The following is a 23414-nucleotide window of genomic DNA, read 5'->3' as shown; positions in this document are numbered from 1 at the left end:
TTTCTCAACTCTACAAAGAAAATTGGACTAGAACCTATTCCCTAAACGATCAACTAATTCTCTCCTCCAAGATTCTGTGATCCATCATTGCATTTTACATACCTGAAATGTTCATGTTTCCCTATCAATATGACCAAACTTCCAGGGTTTTTCAAAATTCCCCTCCTAGAAATTTTCTCCAACTCACCCCATTAGATTTCACATATTTTCAGCACTTTGAATACTGTTCTACAAATGTCTTGGCTTATTCTTTTTATATACATTTTATAAAGGTGTTGTATTTATTGTCTCAAGGACTGAAAGAAACCATAGAGGCATCTAGAACAATCCCTTATTGTACTGATGAAGAAATTACTTGGGTAATAAGTAACAGTACCTGGTTTTCCTGACTCCTAACTCACAGTCTTTTCACTAACTATCTCCTATTCCTAGAAAATTGTCTCTTCTCATATCCATTTCCTAGTTTCCCTGGATTCCTTCAAGTCTCTACTAAAGTCCCACCTTTCTGCAAGAGACCTTTCCCAGTTCTTCTTAATCTTAGAGCTTGTCTCAAAGACTCCCCTCAGTTTATCCCGTATATAGCTTGTTTGCATGTTGTCATCCTCCCTCCCCTCTGTGAGCTCCTTTAGAACAGTCTAGTTTTGCCTTTCTTTGTGTCACCAGCACTTAACACAACTGGGACAGAGTAGGAGCTTAATAAATACTGGTGATCAATTGATTCACTGATCTGTACATCCTGTCTTTACCTACAATAACCTATTTAGGATTTAGGGAAATGTAAGCTCCTTAAAGACAAGGATAGTTCTATTTTTACCTTTGTACTTCCAGTTCTTATCACAGAACCTGTGATAAATACTTGTTGACTTAAATGTTATTTATTACTTGTCTCAAATCCTATAATTAGATAATGACAGAGCTAGGAATAGAACACAAGTCCACCAACTATCATCCACTACTTTATTTTGTCTGCACTATGATGTCTAAGCCTCATTGCTGATCATATACTGGAATATTTCAACTACATTTGTTTCAGTGTTGCCCCCCACAGTTGTTATTGAATTTATTCTTTGTCCAATTTGTTCTCCAACTGGCACCTCTTTATACAATTGGGTCCAGAAGATGTCAAGCTGTCCATAAGAAACAATCTTCAATTCTGTGTGATACACAAACTGTTAATTTGGTTACCTGCCTATTACTACTCTTGATCTTGTAGGAAACCTAGAGAAAATCTTTGAAAAGCAACTAAGAATCTGTTATGTAAAAAGGAAAATCCTCTGTATCACTTCATTGCAAGAAGTTTCCAAAGATTGAGTTGTGTGGAAACATAATAGAATGAATTAAATACAGCCTTGACAGACTTATGTGGGTGTTTCTTTGCCTCCTAGGATGATTTCCAACCCCCAGCAGCCTCAGAGACCAACTGGGAGTCAGTCACAAGCTCCCTCTCAGTAAGTATTTCATTACTGGGCTTCAGGGTAAAAACTGATGAAATAACCAGGGTCGATCGTGTAAAACATAATATGCAAGAAACAATCCTGGTTTAACCAAAAGTCAGAGTTTGAAGCAGGATATACTCTTCTATGTCATTCTAGTTTTACTAGGTTATAACTGGGGCCTTTTTTTCCTTTATTCAGAATTTTTTTAAGAAATTCTAGCAGGCAGTGTAAGACCATGTGATGGCTAATGGAAAAGTATTTGTCAGTTTCAAAGTAGAACCTGCCAACAAAAGAACTCTCTGGACATATCAAATTACAAAGTTATATGACCCATACTGAAATGGGAAATTTTGCAATAACTTTTAGAGAAAGCCAAGCAAAACTTTTAACCTTTATATAATTATGAGATTTTTCTAAGACATAAAAATTCCAAATAGTAAGATAACTTAATTGAAAATTATGCATTTTTTCACTTGATAGAGAAATGGAGCACAACTTACCCAGAGGTGCCCAATTATGTTGTCTCATTGTAATATGTACTGTGCCATATTTCTTATTCTCCAAATTAAACAATATCTTAGGCTTCTCTTTCCTTATATATCCATTAGTAAAAGCATACACTTCTAGTTCCAAAACCCTTACTTACAATACTTGGAAGTGTTTGTTAAAAAAAAAAAGGCAAAAACTAAAGACTTCACTAGATAGGTCATGAACCTAGTCATGTATGGAATTGATGAGAGGTGATTTGGTGACATTTACTCTTTCAAGGATCTTCCTACCTCACTTTATGCAGCAAAAGCTTTTTAGGGAGATGAAGGCTGTGATTCTTTCAATTTTGGGGGGTAGCTCCTAAATTAATCATATAGATTAGGCACTTGAGTCCATTTCATGATCATGAATTGGAGAAATTATGTTCATTATTCTGAAAATTTCTATGTTAGAAACATAGAAAATGGGAGCCTGGAATTTATATAGATAGTAGTACAGGATTAGGAAAGAATGAGACAAGCTAAATGCATTAAGAAGCCACAATAGGAGCACAGAACCAGGCTGCTAGAACTGGAACTTGGTTGGGAGAAGAATGGATCAGGGCATGAAGTGAGTTTTTTCTCTCCATAAAGACTGGTTGTGTACCTAGAAAAATCTCAGCAACAAGCATGATGATGAAATTCAGATGAATGTAGAGTTCACATTAGAGATCTAATGACTATTCAAGGATTTCATCTGGGAATTGTCTAGTAAAAAATATTTGGAATTAGACACAAACCCAGTTATTATAAGTGAATGACAAAGCCAGAGTATGGCCAATAACTAGATCGATTTTTTGCTTTATTCCCAATATATGGACCCAGGAATCAGATTTCTTTTTTCCACCATTTAAATTTCATCTTGGCGAACCTGAAATAGAACTCAGAATGCAGGTGAACATTACCTAATCCTGATTAAGGACTCTGGAGGGCTCCAAAGGAATGGAAGCAGGTTGGACAACTACATAGGCTGAAAACTAAATGTGATACACTAAAATCATCCCCATAACCTCTGAAGAGCAGAACAAGAGTGAATATTAAGTGAAATGATGCACCCTAGAAATAGTGTGATCCTAAACAAGTATGATAAACTTAAACTGGGCCAGTTGCAGTACCAGGGAGAGCTCCCATTTAACTTGCTCCTCTTAAAAGGGTCTATTTGTTTTATCTGGCTTCTGGGAGTCCTCTAATTCAGAGACCTCTTGTAGATTTAGTTCCTAAGGATAGAATTTTTTAATCATTAAATGAAACTTCAAGGAATATCAATTGCCTGGAGAGATTCTCCTCATCTTCTTAGGAATCTTCTGGAAGACTTAGGTGTTGTCTAAGGATCCTATATCCAATGTAAGGGCAGCTGGGTGGTGCTGGATAGAAAACCAGTCCTGGAGTCAGAAGAACCTGAGTTCAAATCTAGTCTCAGATCCTTCACACTTACTATCTGTATGACCTTGGGCAAGTCATTTAACCCTGATTGTTTACATCCAGAGCCATCTCCAGTTGTCTTGATTCATACCTGGCCATGGGACACAGATGGCTCTCGAGGAGAAACTGGGGCTGGTGACTTAGCATCTCCCTTACTCAAATCCAATGTATGTGCTTGTCATGACATTGCCTCCCTAATGTCGTGGTCTTTTTTGAGAATTAAGGACAAAATATTATCATCATCCATTGTGAGCACTGCTGAGTTGGAGTTCAGTCTGAAATAAAATCTGAGACTGGCAAAGGAGAGTCTCATCTTTTCTTTATAAAATTTTTGGGGGTACAGCTAGGTGGCGTAGTGGATAAAGCACAGGCCTTGGAGTCAGGAGTACCTAGGTTCAAATCCAGTCTCAGACACTTAATAATTACCTAGCTGTGTGGCCTTGGGCAAGCCACTTAACCCCATTTGCCTTGCAAAAAACTAAAAAAAAAAATCTTTTGTGGGGACAGTTAAGTCCTAAGACTAGGTTCTAATTGTGGCTATCTTGAAAATAAAGCAATGTGGGTGTATGTCTTGTTTTGATTGTTTTTTTTATTCATATTGATTTGGATTTTTAGAGTTTGTTTTAAAATAATTCAACTATCTTTCAAATTCATTTGACAAATGAATTTAAGAGGTTTATTTAGTTCAAACTTAGAGTATCTTAAGGAAGAGCCCAGGAGATGCTTATTGTTATGGGAAAATATTACACCTGTTTTCACTTAGTGTATCCCAGTTTTGTCCCCAGAACTCCCTGGGATGGAGAGCCACTCTTAGCTATTAACTATGAAAAACATCTTCCAGATTTGCCATGATCTAGCAGCCTTTAGAAACAAATTCAAAAATAGTATTGTCTCTGCTTTTTGAGAACTTATCACAAACTTTTCTGGATATTTGAATTTGTTGCTTCATATATCTATATTTTGAAAGGAAATAAATTGTGTTGTTTCCTTTTTTTCTTTCCTTCCTTCTTTCTTCCCCTTCCCAAAATGCCATAATCCTAAAGTAGTTTCCAAAGCTTTTACATTTGGCTGTGTGCCCACTTTGGTTCAGATGTCAGTGTTTTTTCAGTACCTCAGCCTACCCAGCAAAGATTAAATGAATTGAAAATTATCTGCATAATTGGGGGCATATAGATACTAAGGAAACTAACTCAATGCTCATTTTTTGCTTTCTTCAGAATTATTCACTTATGTGCCTCACAATTAGATAATCACTTCAGTCTTCATTTCACTATAACTCTATAGACTTCATTCCAGTAATTTGTCTCTACATTCCAATTCCAAATATGGCTACTAAGAAGAATAAAAAAAATGATAAACCTTGTCTGCAGAATTATAATCACCTGCAAAATGTTTGCATTGATCCCCTAAAAAAGAGAGATCCTTAGATGTAGGTAATTCAGGTTAATTTAAACCAACTATAAAAAATTAAGTGGTTATTCCACATTTAACCAGATTAACTCAACTCAAGTTCTTGAGATGACTACTAATCTTTTACTTTATGCTGTACAACCCTGAAACGAGACTTAGAATTCTTTGAACTCTGAAGTCACAAGAACAGAGGTATAAAGAAAGGGTTGCAGTCACTCCTAGTGAATCTCAACCCTGGACTCCAAATCAGAGAGAAGAATACAGGACAAGGGGTATCCACTATCCTATTTGAAAAAAAGCTGATTGTACTTTCTGGGGAACCAAGTGATGATAATATAATTATGATACTATCAGATATAGACCAAAATCACTACCACCTCAGTCTGGTTAAGGTCTGAAATAAAGAACTAGCTAATACCAGTCAGCAAGCAACTCCTCACCCTCTACTTTCTCAGTTCATAGAATTATGGAAAGGTGGAAATGACCTCAGGCACTGTCTATGCACCCATACTTCACAAGGTCATTTGGCCTCTGCTTGAAAACTTCCAAAGAGAGGCTATACATCACCTCCTAGACATCTTGTGTCATACCACTTTGGGATAGCTCTAAATATTCAGAATTTTTTTCCCCTGACATCAAGCTAAATGACTTCTTCCCTTTGTTCCTGGATCTGTCCATTAGTGCTCAATAGAGCAAACTAGTCCTTCCTTTACATAATAGTCCTTCAAATATTTGAAGGTAAGTGATTATACCTCGTACCCCTCCCCCTCCAAATCAAGTCTTCTCATGGTGGCAATGGAAATTCCCATCTCACTTGAAGGAACTTGGAAAATAATAGAATGTTAACATTAATTAAAAATATAGATGGGGGGGCAGTGGATAGAGCACCAGCCCTGGAGTCAGGATGAACTGAGTTCAAATCTGACTTCAGTAACCTAATAATTACTTAGCTGTGTGACCTTGGGCAAGTCACTTAACACCCCCCATTGCCTTGCAAACCCATATATATATATATATATATATATATATATATATATAGAGAGAGAGAGAGAGAGAGAGAGAGAGAGAGATAATAGATAGATAGATAGATAGATAGATAGATAGATAGATAGATAGATAGATAGATAGGCATTTCTGCCACTCACTTTGTAGTATCTGAAGTTTCTCCCATAGGTCACTGAAATTTTTTTGAGGGAAGCAAGTTTTCATTTAATTTCAATTAATAATGCTAGGAACTATTTGTCCTTTGGGGGATAAACTGACTTGGCAATTCCTATGACTACATTTGAAAGCACAGCTGAAGATCCATGCTCTCCATTTCCCTGAAATGGCTCATAAATTTTTACATAGCCTTTGGAGCCATGGTTCATTTGCCCCTGTATTGGACAAGGGTTAGTGAAGGGAGTCTTGGAAATTTAACAGGAATGCATTTGGTACCAGAAAACCCACTCTGTTTCAGGTGGCCAACGTTATCTTGTCCTTTGGAGTCACTCCATATCTTCCTGAAGATGTTTTAATGATGGTCATGATCATTAGCAAACCACAACACTATTCTTTAATTAGGTTCCCATGTGATTTTTCCACCCTTATCTAAAGAGCTGAAGCTTCCACTAATTAGCCTTGTGGCAGGGAAAATAGACTTCACTGAACAATAAGTTTTTTCAAGGTGTATCCACACTAGTTCAAGTAGCACTTTCAGTAATTGAAGACCCACCAAAAGAGGCATTCTTTTCCCCTTTTTTCCTGAGCAGGGTCAGTGATGATATGTAGAGGACTAAAGATGGACAAAGGAGAGCCTCAGCATGTTGGTTTGTCACTGTTACCTTATGTGTTCCTACAGGAACAACAGTGCATAAGAATTTCGAATGAACTTTATGTTAACTATCAAATTATACTTATGAAGGAAACATTTCAAATGACTTAGCTATTTCCATTTGTATTATTCAATTCCATAATTGACCATGAGTTGGTTTCATTTTTTGAAAGGTTTTCTTTAACTTTTAATTTGCAAAAGTCTAATGAGGGTTTAATTTGAAATTGAAGTTAAGGAAATGGCATTTGCTTTTTAGTGTGGCATGACCTGGGATCACTGGAATGCTGTGTTCACCCATCCCACTTTGAGCAACATTTTTTTTTAAAAAATTACCATTACTAAATGATTGTTGTATTTCATAGGTGTGGCATTTTTTTTCCCTGAGTACACTGAGTTGTATGTCACTCTTAGGGGGTATCCTATCACTCTCCATCAGTGACCGATCCCACACTCACAGCGGATGCTCTCGATCAGACAGTAGCTGGATTTGACACCGTGGAAGACCTGCTCAAGCACTTTAATCCAGAAACCTGGCAGGAAGATCTTGAAAATCTGTATATGGATACCCCTCAATATCGAGGCAGGTTTTACTATGACAGGAAATCCAAAGGTAAGAAAGAGTCTTTTGGGATTTCTTTACCAGGGTTGTTCATTTGCTTAATAAGAAGTTGATTATTATAATGGTAATAGACTGTAAAGTTCATTAATGCACTTATATTACCTCAAATTAACTGATAAGTATCTGTCTGGTTGAATGATCATACTTTAGAGACTTAAAATGAATTTTCTGTCTTTAGTCTGAATAGTTTTTGCTTGTGTAAAGACAAGTTAATATTCCCAGGAAAGAACAAAGTCAATTCTAGGCTGTGTATAAATCCAAGCTTCAAAAGGATCAAGAAATCATATGTTCCAATCTCCTCTCAGGCCAGAAAAAATGTTAATATCCCTATTTTTTACAGACCAGACAATGAATAAACAGATTCATTTGTTAAGGGTCTTCTATGGCATTGAGCAAAGTGCTCAAGACAAAATAAAAAATAAAGCAATACTTGCCCTTGAAAAGCTAACATTATAATATGGGTAGTAGCATGTCCACATATATATGTACGAAGTAAATATATACAATGTAAATATAAGGTAGTTTGGGGGGAGAGAGAGAACACCAACATTTGGGATTATGGGGGTGTGGAAATAGAATCAGGAATGACTACATGTAGAGCTTTGCTTGAGCTGAGTTTTAAGGAAGCCAAGGGATAGTCAATGCTAAGATAATGGAGTTAGGAGATGGAGTGTCCAGGAAGAATAAATGAGAAAAGTGAGTTATGGGGAGTTCAAGACCTGCTCAACATTATAAAACTATTTTGTAGTAACAAGCACAGACATGTTTTTTCTCCAAGATCAAAGTTCTGTTCATTATTCCAGGAATGACCTTCCTTTGCTACCCCCAGTTACATTATGTGATCTTATTATGTCCCTTTGTTTACCCAGGAGTGTAACTAGATTTTCAAAACTTTGGAGGAAAAGATGAAGATTTCACTGAGTAATAACATTAGTATATTAGTGATGGTGAAGGTGCACTTTTAATACAGATAGCAATTGTATTGCATGACAACTGCATACTACCATTCTATCTGCCTCTAAGATCTATCCAAGGATAGATTCTCTCCCATGACTCATTTTTGCCCATGTCATTCCCCTCTTGGTATAACATAAACAAAACCTTCTCTGCATCTCAATGATAAAAATTATAGGTATAAAGGTGAAAGGGGCATGTGAGTGATCAACAAATACAACCATCTCATTTTATAGAAGGAAAAAACAAAGTCAAAATAGGTAAAAGCTCAGAAAACTGAATTTAGAACTAGAAAGAACCTTAGAGAATATTCAGTCCAACTACTTTATTTTATAGTTTAGGATTTTTCCAAAATCACAGAGATAGTACTCAAAAGGTTCAAGATTTGAAATCAGGTCCCTTGACTCCAAATCCATTGTTCTTCTATCATATTAAATTCTCTTTCTCATATTATTGGGAGGACAGTGCATGAGAAGCACCCATGGAACAAATAATTTCTAGGTTCTTGCTTCTATTTTCTAGGAATAGTAAGAGTTTTCTGCAAAAGGAATACTATAGAGACTGGTTGACATCCACAATAATTCAATAATTAAAAAAATGTATCAAGTATCTCTTGTATACAGAGGTCCATGCTAAGCACCAGGAAAAAATGGAAAGTTTACAAAAGAAGTCCTCAAGAAGTTTAGATTATGACACTTAAGGCACAATACTAAGTCTGCCACAATGCCAAGTCTTTGCCTTTAAGGACCTTATAGTCTAATAGGGCAAAGAAGAAATAAGAGGAATCCAGAGGGGTTTGAGGAGCTAGTGCCCTAGCATCTGGGGAAAACAGGCAATATTTTTTGAATAAAAGCTCTAGGGCTGAGTCTTGAAGAAAAACAGGAATTTCAAGGAATAAAACTGAAAGGAAGAGTTCCTTCTGGGAATGGAGCACAATGAGTAACAAAGAGATGGATTTGGGAGTTGAAACTTACCACGTAAGAAATAGCTGATAGATAAAAGTGTTTAAATTATAAAATGTGAAAAAGGACATCAATTGTAAAAAAGATTTGAAAGGTTGGAAAAGGGCAGACTATGCTGAGATTAACAGAGAAAGGAGTTTATCTTTGATCCCAATAGGAAACCACTTAAGTTTTTTGAGAAGTGTCATGGTCATACAATGAGAGTGTTTACATAAAAGAGAAAATCATGTCCTGTTTTATATAGCATGGTGTGGGGTTTTTTTTATCCAATCTTGTAATTTCTTTATAAACTCTGTACATCTCTCTGGTAATTTAGAGAGTTGTTTAGGGGCACTGAGATTAAATAACTTACTGAAGGTCACACTGTCAAGAGGTATTAAAGGTACAATATGAAACAGAACCAGGTCTTCCTGATTCCAAGGCTAGCCTTCTGCTAACTGCTCCATGCTACCTCTCCAGCCCTCATAAGAACACAAGATTGTCCTGAGGAAACACATTGATACTCTAGTCATTTGGGGCTAAATATAACTATTCACTTAAATTAAACTCCTCCCTGGATTTACTACCTGAAGTCAGAAACCAGAAAAAGATGGAACTCCTAGCTGATTGGGAATAAGAGGAAATACAATAAACCTAAGGCTATGTTTTTTTCTGTATTTTCTTCTATCAGAAAATAATGCAATTAACTGAAGCAATGATTAGAAAGGAGTAAAATCAAACTGAGTCATCAGCAAGACACATTCACAAAAAGGCTCAGATGGTCAGTCAATAAACATTTATTAAGTACCAGCTATGTTCCAAACATGCTAAGTGCTTCAGACATGAAAAGAGGAAAAATAAAGTTTTTAACTTCAAGAAGCTCACAATCTAATAGAAAATGCAACAAGCAAGCATAAATGTACATGATATGTTGTAAGAAGATTAGAAAAGTAAGAGGAAGATAGGTTATGAAGGGTATTGAAGATCAAGTAGAAGATGTTAGGGAACTACTGGAGTTTATGAAGTAAAGTGATAACATGATCAGACTTGTGCTTTAAGAACATCACTTTGGCAGATAAATGGAGGATGGACTGAAGTAAATAGACTAGAGATAGACAGACTCAAGGGTTGCAATAGGCTATTGGAATAGTCTAGGCATGAGATGATGAGGACGTGAACAGTGGTAGCAATATCGGAGGAGAGAAAAAGACATATTTGAGAAATGTTGCAAAAGTGAAATTTACAGATTTTGGTATAAGATTGGATATAGAAGGTGGGGAATAAGGAAAATCTGTGGATGACATCTAAGTTGCAAGCCTGAGGGACTAGTAGGATGGTATTACCCTCAATGATAATAATAAAGTAGGTGGAGAGAAGAGTTATGGCTTTATACAATTAAGATATTTATTATCTTTTTCCTATACTACTCCTCTCCATCTACCTTTCATATAATTTAATGCAATTAAGATTTCTAATGGACATCCAGGTCAGGATGTCTGAAGAGAAGTTGGAGATGCAATATGGGAGTTCAGCAGAGAGTTTAGAGCAGGATAGGTAAATTTAATAATCATTAGCATAGAGATAGTAATTAAATCCATGGGAGCTAATGAGATTACTAAGTGAAATAGTATTTGGGAGAAAAGAGAGCCTAGGACAGAACCTTGTGGGATACCCATGGTTAAAGAGTGTGGTCTGGATGAAAATTTAGGAAAGGAGACTGAGAAGAAACACTCAGGTAGAAGGAGAACCAGGAGAGAATGGCATACTGAAAATATAGAAAAAAGAAACTCTCAAGGAGAAAAGGGTGTTCAATAACATTAAAGGTTGATATATAGAGAGAAGTTGAAGATAATAAGGACTGAGAAAAGTCCACTGAATTTGGTAATCAAGAGATCACTGGCAATTTTGGAGAGAGCAATTTTCAGGGGAATTATAGTCAGATCTCAGATTGTGAGGAGTTAAAAAGAGAGTGAGAGGAGAGAAAATGGAGGCATATATTGTAGTAAACCTTTTTGAGTTTAGCCTAAAGGGCTAAATATTGGGCAATGTTTGGCAGGAATGGAAGGATCAGGTGAGAGTGTTTTGAAGATGAAGGAAACATGGGGCATGCTTTTTAGGCATTGGGGAAGAAGTTAAAGTGTGTAGATAGTGTGACAGAGTGAGGAGTCAGGACATGAATTCAAATTCTGCCTCAGACACTACCTATGTGACTCTGGATAAGTCACTTAACCCTGTTTGCCTCAGTTTCCTCACCTATATAATGAGTTGGAGAAGCAAATCCAGTGTATCTTTGTCAAGAAAATCCCAAATAGTGTTGTGAAGAGCCAGGCATGACTGAAAATGATCAAACAATAATAAGATGTTAATCTCTTCTTTATTTCTTTTTTATGAGTTATGATATGCAAAAAATAAGAATTATATATGATCTTTTAGACATTTTTGAGGTGTTATTAATCCCCTTCATATCATAAAAAAAAAATGTTATCCTCATGATTCATCGAGCATGAATTCTGGAGACAGGTATTGACAAATAAATAACTAACTAGTGGTTCAGCTTTGGTACTTATCCAAATGGAGAATTCCACATAAAATTCTCCTCTAAAATTGCATGTTCAGTTACTAAGCTGATCTTGCCAGAGAAGTCAGGATGACATCCTATTTGTTTGTGATCATATAAACACAATCCCTCTTTCAGATGGCTTTCATTCTCTCTCTTAATCTCTTGTTTAGAATTGCCTGAAGGCATATTTTCACCATTTGGTTTAATCCTGGTAAACCCCTACAATTTCCAAACTTATATAAATACCGCTTTATTTAATTGTTTATCATTCCAGGGACTCAGAGACACCTGTGGACTCAAACTGGCAAGAGAAGCCTTGCCTAAAGAGTAAGAGTACATATGTACAACAAATAGTGTCACATTTATATTCAATGAGGATAAAAAAGAAAGCAGAGATGGGACTAATAACAGTTTTTAAAAGGACATTTATGGAACAATACAGTTATCAAGTACATTACATTGCTACATTATTTTATTCCATTTTATTATTGCTACAAATCCATGAAGTAGGTAGCACAAATATTATCCACATTTCTAACTGGAGAAACTGAGGCTCAGAGAGACTGTGCTTTACTGAAGATTTCACAATTGATAAGTGATGGAGACCTTAATGAAATTTTATTAATGATGATCATGATAATATTTATCCTTCATTCTCAAAGAAGACCATAACATCAGGGATGTGATGCCATGACAAGCACATAAATTGAATTTGAGTAAGGAGGTGCTGTGCTAAGTCACCAGCTTCACTTTCTCCTCATGACTGAACATGACCCCAGATGCAAGGCAGTCAGGGTTAAGTGACTTGCCCAAGGTCACACAGCAAGTTAGTGCCAAATGTCTGGTCAAATTTGAACTCAAGTCCTCCTGATTCCAAGGCTAGTGTTTTATCCACCACACCACCTAGCTGCCAACCCAAAAAAGGAGAGACAGGGAGTGGAGGTGAGGAGAGGTGAGGATGAACTGAAGTAAACCATTTGTAACATAACAGATTTTAGAATCTACCATGTGCAATCTATGGCCAAATCTTTTTTTGTTTCTACCTTCAAAACAGCTTTTATTTCCATCTTCTCTGCTCTTGTAGAACCACAATCATTGTTCAAGTTCTCATTCCCTTTCAACTAGACAACTGTAAAAGTTGTCTGTGTTGGTGTCTTGTTTTGTTTTGGCTGACCCAAAGCCTAAAGCACTCTCTCTCTCTCTCTCTCTCTCTCTCTCTCTCTCTCTCTCTCTCTCTCTCTCTCTCTCTCTCTGTCTCTCTCTCTCTGTCTCTCTCTCTCTGTCTCTCTCTCTCTGTCTCTCTCTCTCTCTCTGTCTCTCTCTCTCTCTCTCTCTCTCTCTCTCTCTCTCTCTCTCTCTCTCTCTCTCTCTCTCTCTCTCTCTCTCTCTCTCTCCTCAAATCTTCCTGCTGACCTCCTTGGCTTTCTTTAAAATTCTGGTCTTTTACTGGAATCTTCTCCAACCTCTTTTAATTCTATTGCCTTTCTTCTGCTATTAACTATTTCCTCTTTATCCAATTCAAGCTATACAAAGTAGCTTACTTTGTATGTAGTTGTCTACATGAAGTTTCTCCCATTAGATTATAAATTTCTTGACGGCAAGGACTTTCCTCTGCCCCTTTTTGTATCACCAGTGCTTAACACAGTGTCTGTCACAATTAGATTTTTGGTAAATGTTTACTGATGGATTGTCTTTCTGCCTCAGCTATCCCACTCAGCTGCCAAAGTGATTTTTCTAATGCATAAATCTGTTGCTTCTTCCATAATAAAGCTGCAATGGCTCCCTCTTATCTTCAAGATTATATATAAATTCTCCTGTTTTTCATTAAAGTCATTTCATAACTTGGTCCCTTCCAAACCTTCTTATCTTCTTACACTTTGATCCCATTTATGAATTCTATGATCCACCTAAACTGGTCTTCATTTTGTTCCTTTCACATTACATTTCATCTCCCATCTCTTTGCCTTTACCCTGGCCGTTTCTCCTATATTCATTTTACTCTGCCTCCTGACAACTTCTTAGTTTCCTTTGCTTATTTTATAATACAACTTCTATCTTTTCCAGGAGGCCTTTACCATCCCCTTACCTTTCTCCTTTCAAATTATATTCATATAATCTTTATGTGTTTTGTATACACCTAGTCATTTACATGATCTCTCCTCTATTAGAATGTAAGCTCCTTTCAGGATAGGGACTGACTGTTTTTTTTTGCCTTTCTTTGTATCACTGGTGCTAAATCCAGTAAGCACTTAATAAATGCTTATTGATCGATTGACTTCAAGACTCTGTGCTAAGTTCTGAGGATTCAAAAACAAAATGTAAAATGTTCCCTACCCTCAGAGAATTTATGTTTTACTAAAGGCAACCAGATGTAAATAAAGAAATAAATATAAGGCACTGTGAGGTAGAAGGGAGCACTGGCAATTGTCGTGATCAGGAAAACTTAGCCTGGAACGTGATAGATGACCTGAGCTTTGCAAAAACTTCCAAGAGGTAAAAGGGAAAAGAGGCATAAGGAACAATGTGAAAGCATGAAACCAAGAGTTGAAATATTTATTTCAGAGGTTGCTTTGTAAGCCAGTTTGCTAGAATGACGAGTATTAAGCCACAACAGTAGGAAATTATTAGGAAAGGTAGACTGGAGCCAGATTATGTATGGCATAAATACCTCTTCAAAGAGTCTGTATTTTAAGGGCAGTTAGGTGACTCAGCGGATAGAACACCAGTCCTGGAGTCAGGAGGACCTGAGTTCAAATCCAGCCTCAGACACTTAATAATTACCTAGCTGTGTGATCTTGGGAAAATCACTTAACCCCATTGCCTTGCAAAAACAATCGATCAAAGAGTTTTTATTTTATTAAAAAAATGGGAAACTGAAAATCATTGTTGTTATTTCTAATATTGTTAATAATAATATTAGGTAGCATTAATACAAGTGCTTTACAGTTTTGTAAAGTGCTTAATGTTTCTTCATTTCTTCTTTATTTTCATTTGATTTGTGAGCTAGGTACTGTTATCCCATTTAACAAATGGGTAAAGTGAGGCTGAGAGGTTAATCATAGACATAATATGTATCTGGGGCAGACTTCAAACTCATGCCTTCCTGACATTTAATCCTGACAAATATTCTCTTCAATTCAGACTGATGGCTTTGCACAGCTCTGCCTCATTTAGATCCAGTCACTCTTGGGAGGTTATTAGTCCTCTTAGAGAAGGAAGGACAAACAACAACTCTCTTCTGACACATGCTTTGAAAGGGAAATAAATTGATACAATAATTATCTATGTAATGGCTTTTTGATTGTTTCGTTTTGTATGCCCAGCATCTAATAAGGTAACATGTATCTTGTAGATAATTAATAAACCTTTATTGAATAAGTTGAATAAAATAAAGGTATGAATATTATAATTTCCATGCCTGAAATAAAGTATAGTTAGAAAGCAACTAGTAATCCAGGCAGGATAGAATGTAAGGGTAATAATACATCAATTAATCAGCATTTATGAAGCACTAAAGACAGGAAGACAAAATTGGAATAGCCCCTGCCCCTAAATAGCTTTCTTTCATTTTGTTGGGAAAAACTACATGTACACATACAAATATACACAAAAGATATAGAAAGTAAACACAGAGTAACAAAAAGTAAGTTAAGTGGGCAGGACTAGTAGCTGAGGGTATGAGAATAGACCTAATATAAGAATTGGAAGCTGAGCTGACCTTGAAGAAAGGTAAAGATGCTAAGAAATGGTGATGAGGAAGAAGTGCATTGCAGGCAGGAGGATAGCTTGTATAAAGTGGGAGTTGCAAATGGTGGGAGATGGAATGTCTTGTGATTAGGAACAGCTTCGGGGCAAATTCAGCTAGAATTTAGCTAATACATGAAAAGGAACTTGTATTTGATCCCAGGACATAAAACAAACCTGTAAAAGTAGACTGAAACCAGATTATAGGTCTTAAATGCCAAGCTAAAGAATTTGTATTTTTCTATAGCTTTTTTATTTGTATTTTTTCCTATAACCCTTGAAATTTATTGAGCAAGGGAATAACACAATGAGGCCTGTGAATTGTTTTAACAGCTGTGTGAAGAATAGACTGGAAAAGGAAGAGACTGAAGGAAAAGAGAATTTTTAAAATAAATTATTTTGTTCAGTTCTCCTTTCATTTCCCTTGTCTCTGTACTTTCTTTCCATTCTTACTTTTTTCTCAATTGAGAAATTTATTTAAACAGATCAAATAAAAATCAATTTTAGGCCTGCATTGTCTTTTATTTATTTTAAAGTATGGCATTAACTTCCTAACTAGATCTCTCCATTTATAGTTTCAACCCCTCTAATCCATACTATACATTACTGCCAGAATAATCTTAAATAAATAAAAATTTCTGATCACATTTTTACCCAACTAAAAAATATTCAATGCCCCTCCATTACCTCCTAAATTACAACCAAACTACTTAACTACTACCCCAATTCAGTATCAGCAGAATCCCCTCAAATTTTATCCCTACCTAATTTTCTAGCTTTAACTTCTACTCATCTGCTACCTGCTGACTGAAACTAGACCATTTTTCAGTCAAACTAGACCATTCCCTGTTCTTCATGTACCTTTCTACCTCAGTACTTTTGCTGGTTCTGCTGTCCTTAATTAGAATATCATCTGTCTCATCTTGGTCTTTTGATTTCCCAACCATATTTGAAAGCCTCACTGGAAAATATTTCCTCTCCCATGAAGATGCCCCTCCAACACAAACATATGTAATCTCTTTTTCTCTTCTAGACCCTTTTAACAACTTTGTAATGCTACTCATTACATTCTGTCAGTGTCCCTGTCCTTCCCCTAGAAAATTCAGGGACAATCCTTAGCAAGTCACAAATTGTCATATATAAAAGTAATGTAGACACATATTCAGTGAACAAAATTATTAATAGTAATAGAAGATATTTTTATTGAACTTTATTTTCAAATATATAACATACATAATCTCATTTAATTCAAAAAATATCCTTTCAGATAAATCCTACAGGTATTTTTATCCTCATTTTGTAGAAAAGAAACTGATGTTAGGTGATTTGCCCATGGTCATACAGCTGGGAAGTTTCTGAGGCAGCTTTCCAAACACATTTCCTCTTGACCATGAAGCCAGTTAGTGGTTTTTTTTTCACTCTACTGCACTATCTTTCTTTATATCTTGTGTGTGTGTGTGTGTGTGTTTTAAAGTATCAGAAAATATTGCCGAACATTAAATTTCTATATGAAATTATTTACTCAAAACCTTTCTGGCATTTTTTAAAAATCTGCCCCTGGACACTGTTTATGTAATTTAGTGTGATTTGTGATTGTCCAGATTTCAACTTACCCCCTGAGCCAGGAAGTGTTCAAAAATCAATGTTATTTATCCTGTAATGACTGTTTATACATTAAATTTTTAAAGAAAACATTGGAGGGGAGGAAATATCTTTGGGGTTTTTTCCCACTAATTCCCAAACTTTCCTAATATTTCATGGAGACTTCCACAGAAAGACCGTATACTTATTAGGTATTGTAGCTCCACTCTCATAATTAGATTTCTTATTATTATTTAGGATTTATAATTCTAATATATATAAATAAGAAGACAGTTCTAAGCTGGAGAAAATAGGCAGCCTTTAAGTTCTCTAATTAATTAATGTGTATGTTTTAGCAGTCATTCTGGTTAAAATAAATGAAAGCATATCTTTCTTTTCCCATATTCATTCTTTTTTTAGTCCTCAAGGTACCATTAATTTACTCAATGAAGTCTCATCTCGGTGGACTCACAATGAATATGACTTCCTTAACCAGGTACTCAGTCAGTCAATAACCATAAGTTAAATGTCTGGAATGTGCCAGATATTGTGCTGAGCCCTGGGGATAGAAATATAAACAAAAGAAAAGAAAAGAAAAGAAAAGAAAAGAAAAGAAAAGAAAAGAAAAGAAAAGAAAAGAAAGAAAATCATGTAGTAGTTTGTCTTCATGAGAGGATCTAGGTCACTAAGTGACTATGTAGTATGGTGGTGCACTATGTCTCATTAAATCAGTCTAAACACATAATCATTGCCTTCTGACATCTATTAGAATCTTCTCCATTTCTTAAAAAGCTTTTAAGAGAATGGGAACCCATCATTTCTAGTTTTAATGAAGTCTACTTGGTTCCTTGTATGGAGAGATATGTCATAAATGTTTATTGACTATTTATTGAATTTCTCCCTTGCTCTGCCTTTTGTAAACCAAGAAGTTACCATCCTCTGTTGAAGTAAAAAAAAAAAAAAATCACCCTCCCCTTTAAAAATTAAACCACTACAAGACCATCATAAAATTAAGTTTATTCCAATATTTTAAAATTTTTTCCTCATTATACATTAAAAAAGTCATCACAATAATGTGCATTAAACACTTTGAAAACCTTTAAATGCTCTTCTTTGTGATGATTAGCTCTTAATATCATTATTGTTTTCATCTGAATTTCCAAATCAAAAATATTATACTCATACACATTTTCAGCTAATATATATACTCATTTAGCATATGGGAAATCTGATCTCATTTGTGAGATTGTCATTTCCATAAAGATAAATAAATTATATATACATGCTAAATTTGAATCTGGAGAAAAGTCTGGTAGATTTTAGTCACCTAATGAAAAAATCCTGTTCTTCATATCTTCCTTTCTTCTTTGATAGTATAGAAAAACTAGTGATTGCAGAACACTAAAAATATGAGGAAGGGGTATGTATGTTTTTGTGTATCTACATATACATATATATGTTTACATGAACATTTATATGTGCATATTATACAATCTAATTATGTGTTTATAGTTGTGAACATAAAATAATGCACATAGGTAAAAATCAATATATACTTTTCTAATAGTTATCTCAGATCACTTTTTAATGGACAAAATAAAGGTTTGTGGGCCAGAGCTCAAGAAGAAAAAATTCTGAAATCAAATGATGTTTTTATCAACAATTCCCCCTTCCAGCTGCTGAAATCCAAGCAATTTTACAAGGGATATCCTTAATTGGCACAACACTCTGTATTGCTGTGCTACCTAAGCTAACCTTTTTCTTTTTTGGCTTCATTTTTATCAGGAAGCAACCACATTCACTTACCTAGCAGATAATTGCAACAAAAAGGCTGCTACTGAGCTCAGCATTTTATAAAGAAGTTGGTTAGGTGTCTTACAAAGTCTCTGAAGGTTGGAGCTGGCTTTTAGAAATGATTACTAAATATCTTTAAGGCCACAAAGAAGTTTAATTGGGCACTCATGCACAAGCCAGTAGCAAAAACAAAGGAAAGAAAAAGTAGACAGGCTGAAGATTGATGAGAGGACAGCTCCAGTAAAGGTGGTCTGATAAGGCATAATTTTGAGAATGGCTTGGTAAAACTATTTGCTTAAATTACAGAATTAACACTGAAGCTGGCAAAGGATAGGTATGACAATAAATGCTTTTCCATTTTCAACCTGAGGTGGCAATTTGTTAAAAGTCTTTCACAATGAATTGATGATTCATCATTCAAAAAAAAAAAAAACACACACACACATTAATCCATTAGCAAAAGCCTTTAAAATGTGCACTAAAAGCTAGATAGCCACCACATTTATTTCCTGCTAGTCCGGTGAAATGTAAATGCCTGAGTTTTTTGTTTGCTTTTTATTCTTTTGTTTTTCCCATCCCCACAGAAAGGAACTCCAGAGTCGGTGTTTTGGAAATGACACTGAAAAGGGACAAAATCACCTGCTATCACATATGGACTCTGAAGGTCACAAAGGGCATAGTAAAACCTATTTTCAAGATATCAATTGTAGAATTCCAGAGCTTCCTATTTAATCTCCCACTGCAATTCAACCTCCTAATATCTGCCAAAGTGATTTTCCTAAAAGACAAAGCTGATCATGTCACAGTCCCTCCCACCGTTGAAAAACTCTACAGGTTCTCAATTGCCTCTAGGATCAAAAATTAACTCCTCTGTGTGACATTTCAGACTCTCCACAATATGGCCCCTTCCCCTTCCTACCTTTCCAGGTCTTTCATACTTTGCTCACTTCATTTTGCATTCTAAACATACTAACCTACTTATCTTCCCACATCTCTGTGTCTTCTCAGTAAATATTTCCCATGTATGGAATGTACCCTCTTATCTTGCCCTCTTCAAATCCTTGGTCACTTTTAAGACTCCAACTCAAGTTCCATTTTCATCATAAAATCTTCTTTGACCTCCCCAGCTGTGGTGCCCTCTCTCCTTAAATTACTTCTGTATGTATTCTCTATATTCTCATTTGGGAACATGGTTTCTCCCCTATTAGAATGGAATTTCCTTAAGGGCAAGATGTATTTCATTTCTGTCTTTGCATTCACAGCAATTAGCACAGAGGCACCTAGATGAAAATGGATAGGGCCCTGTGCCTTTCCTCAGGAAGACCTGAGTTCAAACCTGGCCTCAGATACTTCTAACTGTGTGATCTTGTAAGTAATCAAGTCACTTAACCTTGTTTGCCTCAGTGTCCTCATCTGTCAAATGAACTAGAGAACGATATGGAAAGCCACTTCAATAGCTTTGCCAAAAAAAAAACCCAAATGGGGTCATGAAAAGCCTATCACAAGTGAAATAATTGAACAACAAATCATTTTAAATGTGTTAGTTGAGTTGAGTGAGAGAATAGGTCTAGTGAAAGGAATACATTGTTTGGAGCCAGAAGATCAGGGTTCAAATCCAGGGTCAGCATGTCTAATGCTGCAGTAATTTTTTTAACCTCTCTGGACTTCAATTTTCTCATCTTTAAAATAAAAACACTGAACTAGATCCTTCCAAGCTCTGTCTATATAATGTTATTATTAAACTTTCCTAAGTCAGATTTTTTTATGAGAACCATTTAAGAATATGGAAATTTTTTTATTTATACATAATGAAAGAAATGCATATGGCAAAGTGTCCTGTGAACAAAAGTAAGTGAACTAGAATGGATAATATGAAAAGGAGGTAGAGTGCCGTTCTTTGATTTGTGTTATCTATATATTATATTGTATTATATTATATGTATACAATATATAATTTTCTTTATATATGATAATATATAATGTAAAATAATTTGCAGGAACTTTGAGGTTTAGATAGAAAATGAATTAGAGGTTCCTATTTTAAATAAAATTTGGGAATTAGTGCCTTCCCCATCACTTTGTGTTCAAACAAATTTGGATCACTTGTTAATAGTCATAGGTGTGGGTATTTAGAGTTGGAAGAGACTTCTAAGTGATTCTGTCAATCTACTGTCATTTATTGAGTATCTCCTATGTGCCAGGATTAGTGCCACAAAGGAAGACAAAAAATCCCTAATCTCAAATTGTTCACAATTTCAGGGGAGAAACAACATGAAAACAACTAAGTACAAGCAAGATATAAACAGGATCAATTAGGGATTATCTCAGAGAGGAAAGGACAAATATAAAAGCCTGGGAAAGGTTTCTTGCAGAAGGTAGGACTTTAGCTGATACTTGAAGGAGATCAGGAAAGCCCAAAAGGGAGGAGGAATAGGGGGAAACTAGGGGAAATACTTAAAGCCAGAAGATGAAGTATTGGGTATAGGTAACAGGAAGGGTCATCTAACCATAGAGACCATAAAGTATAGGAAGATAGGACGGGGCAAATTACAAAGGGCTTTAAAAATCAAACAGAAGATTTTATAATTAAGTCCAAAAGTAATAAAAAAACCCACTGAAATTTATTGTCTAGGTGATGTAGTCAAACCTGCATTATGGGAAGATCACTGATACTTGGATGAAAGATGTATTTGAATACAGAGTGACCAACTCGCAGGCTATTGCATCTGCCTAGGCATATAGTAATGCAGGTCTGAACTAGAGTGGGGATTATATGAAAAGGAAATAGAAATGATAGGACTTGACCCTGATCAAAAGACTGATGTAGTGAAAGTGAGACATCCAGGATGACATCTAATTTACAAGCCTAACTGACCAGGAGAAAGTTAGTGTCTTCAACAGTAAGACAAAAATTTGGAAGAGAATGAGTTCAGACTTAGACATATTGAGTTGAAAATGTCTGTTATGACATCCAATTCAAGATGTCTAATAGTCCATTAGAGATATGAAATTGGAGATCAGGAGACAGGCAGTTGTTGTTCAGTCAGTTTTAGTCATGTACAACTCTGTAACTCCATTTGGGGTTTTCTTGTCAGAGATATTGGAATAGTTTGCCATTTCCTTTTCCAGTTCATCTTATAGATGAGGAAACTGAGGCAAGCAGGGCAAATGACTTGCCCGGGATCACACATCTAATGGCAGATTTGAACTCAGAGAGATGAGTCTCCCTGACTGCAGCTATACTTTCACTCTATCCATTATACTACCTAGCTGCTCCCAAAGAAATTAGGATGGAACAAGAAGATAGGAGAGCCACCTGCATAGAGATAATAATTGAAAACATGAGAGCTGATAATATCACTGTGTTAAATAATGCAACTTCCACATTTTATAGATGAGGAAACTAAGTCAAAAGGAAGTTCTGTGACTTGCTAAATTAAGGTTAGGTTGTTTGACTCCGCTCAGTGTTCATTCTAGATATTCTCATGTCTACATATTACTTTCCACATTGAATTGTGAATTCTTCAAAGACTGTTTTTGTCTTTCTTTATTTCCATGAGAAGGTGCTTAATAAATAAATGCTTACTGACCTAATTTGACTGAAACATTTTAGAGGGAATATTAATTCTTTATGTATTGAATTAGATGGAACGATACACTGTCCTAAATTGTGATAGGTTGTTTATGCAGTCACTAAAAATAACAACCCTCGATCCTCACCAGACAAGAGGATCTCAGTGTTATCACTCATTTTCCTCTCTTTTCTGCCTGTCTCAGCAAGAGGCATCACAGTTATTTGCTCAAGTCGGTCCCTCTATCTGTTATACTACATCTTTCTATCTCTAACAGGACTTTGGGCCAGAAGTCATGCACTCTTCCTTTTGCCTTTCTAGGTTCTTCCTGTGCACTGGGACTTGCTCATCTCCTTGAAACATGCCATGTCTCTTTCTCCCTTTAGGAAAATGAGAAAAAGAAGAAAAAACTTCTTTTGACCTTTTTTATCCAGCTACTGTCCAATCTTTCTCATTCCCTTCATCATTTTTATTTGATACCTCCATTTCCTTACTACTTTCTCTGCTCAACCTCTTTGAATCTTGCTTCTTATCCCATTAATATAGTCCAACTATTGTCTCAAAGCTCATCATGGATGTCCTTATCCCAGAGAAAACTTTGAATCAATTTTTATTCTCCTTGACATCACATCACCTTCTCCTCCTCAATATCCTTCTCTTAACTTTATGGGACAGCATACTTTTCTGACTTTTCTCCCACCTCTAATTGGTTTTCCTCTGTCTCCTTCATCCTTTTTTCTTGTATTTTTCCTGTATTTGATTCCTTTCTGCGTGCATGCTTCTATATTCTGCCCTCTTTACTTCTCTTTGCATGTCCATGGGATAGCAGAATTCAGAACTGGAAAGGACATCAAACAACAGCTAGTCCAATTCCACTTTGCATTTTTTGAAACAAGAAAACTAAGCCTTAAGAGTTGATATGGCTCATCTAAAATTCACATTAAAAATCATTTTTATCTCTCTCACATACAAAAGTACAGCTTTTTTTTACATAAATACTCTGGCAAAGGAACCATTTTAGAATGCTTAGAACATTTAGTA

The 23414-nt window shown here is 35.7% G+C and overlaps 1 protein-coding gene across 1 annotated transcript in view; it reads left to right on the top strand.

Moving 5' to 3' along the window:
- LOC141506920 (platelet-derived growth factor D-like) overlaps positions 1 to 23414 on the top strand; it is a 62077-nt gene that overhangs the window by 12351 nt on the left and 26312 nt on the right. The window contains exons 2-3 of the mRNA XM_074214131.1: positions 1386 to 1448; positions 7020 to 7218. Coding sequence (XP_074070232.1) covers positions 1386 to 1448; positions 7020 to 7218 — 262 coding nt within the window. The remainder of the gene's footprint in view (positions 1 to 1385; positions 1449 to 7019; positions 7219 to 23414) is intronic.

This window comes from Macrotis lagotis, chromosome 1 (assembly GCF_037893015.1).
Source record: "Macrotis lagotis isolate mMagLag1 chromosome 1, bilby.v1.9.chrom.fasta, whole genome shotgun sequence".
Taxonomy (NCBI): domain Eukaryota; kingdom Metazoa; phylum Chordata; class Mammalia; order Peramelemorphia; family Peramelidae; genus Macrotis; species Macrotis lagotis.
This window is presented reverse-complemented; position numbering and strand designations above follow the sequence as displayed.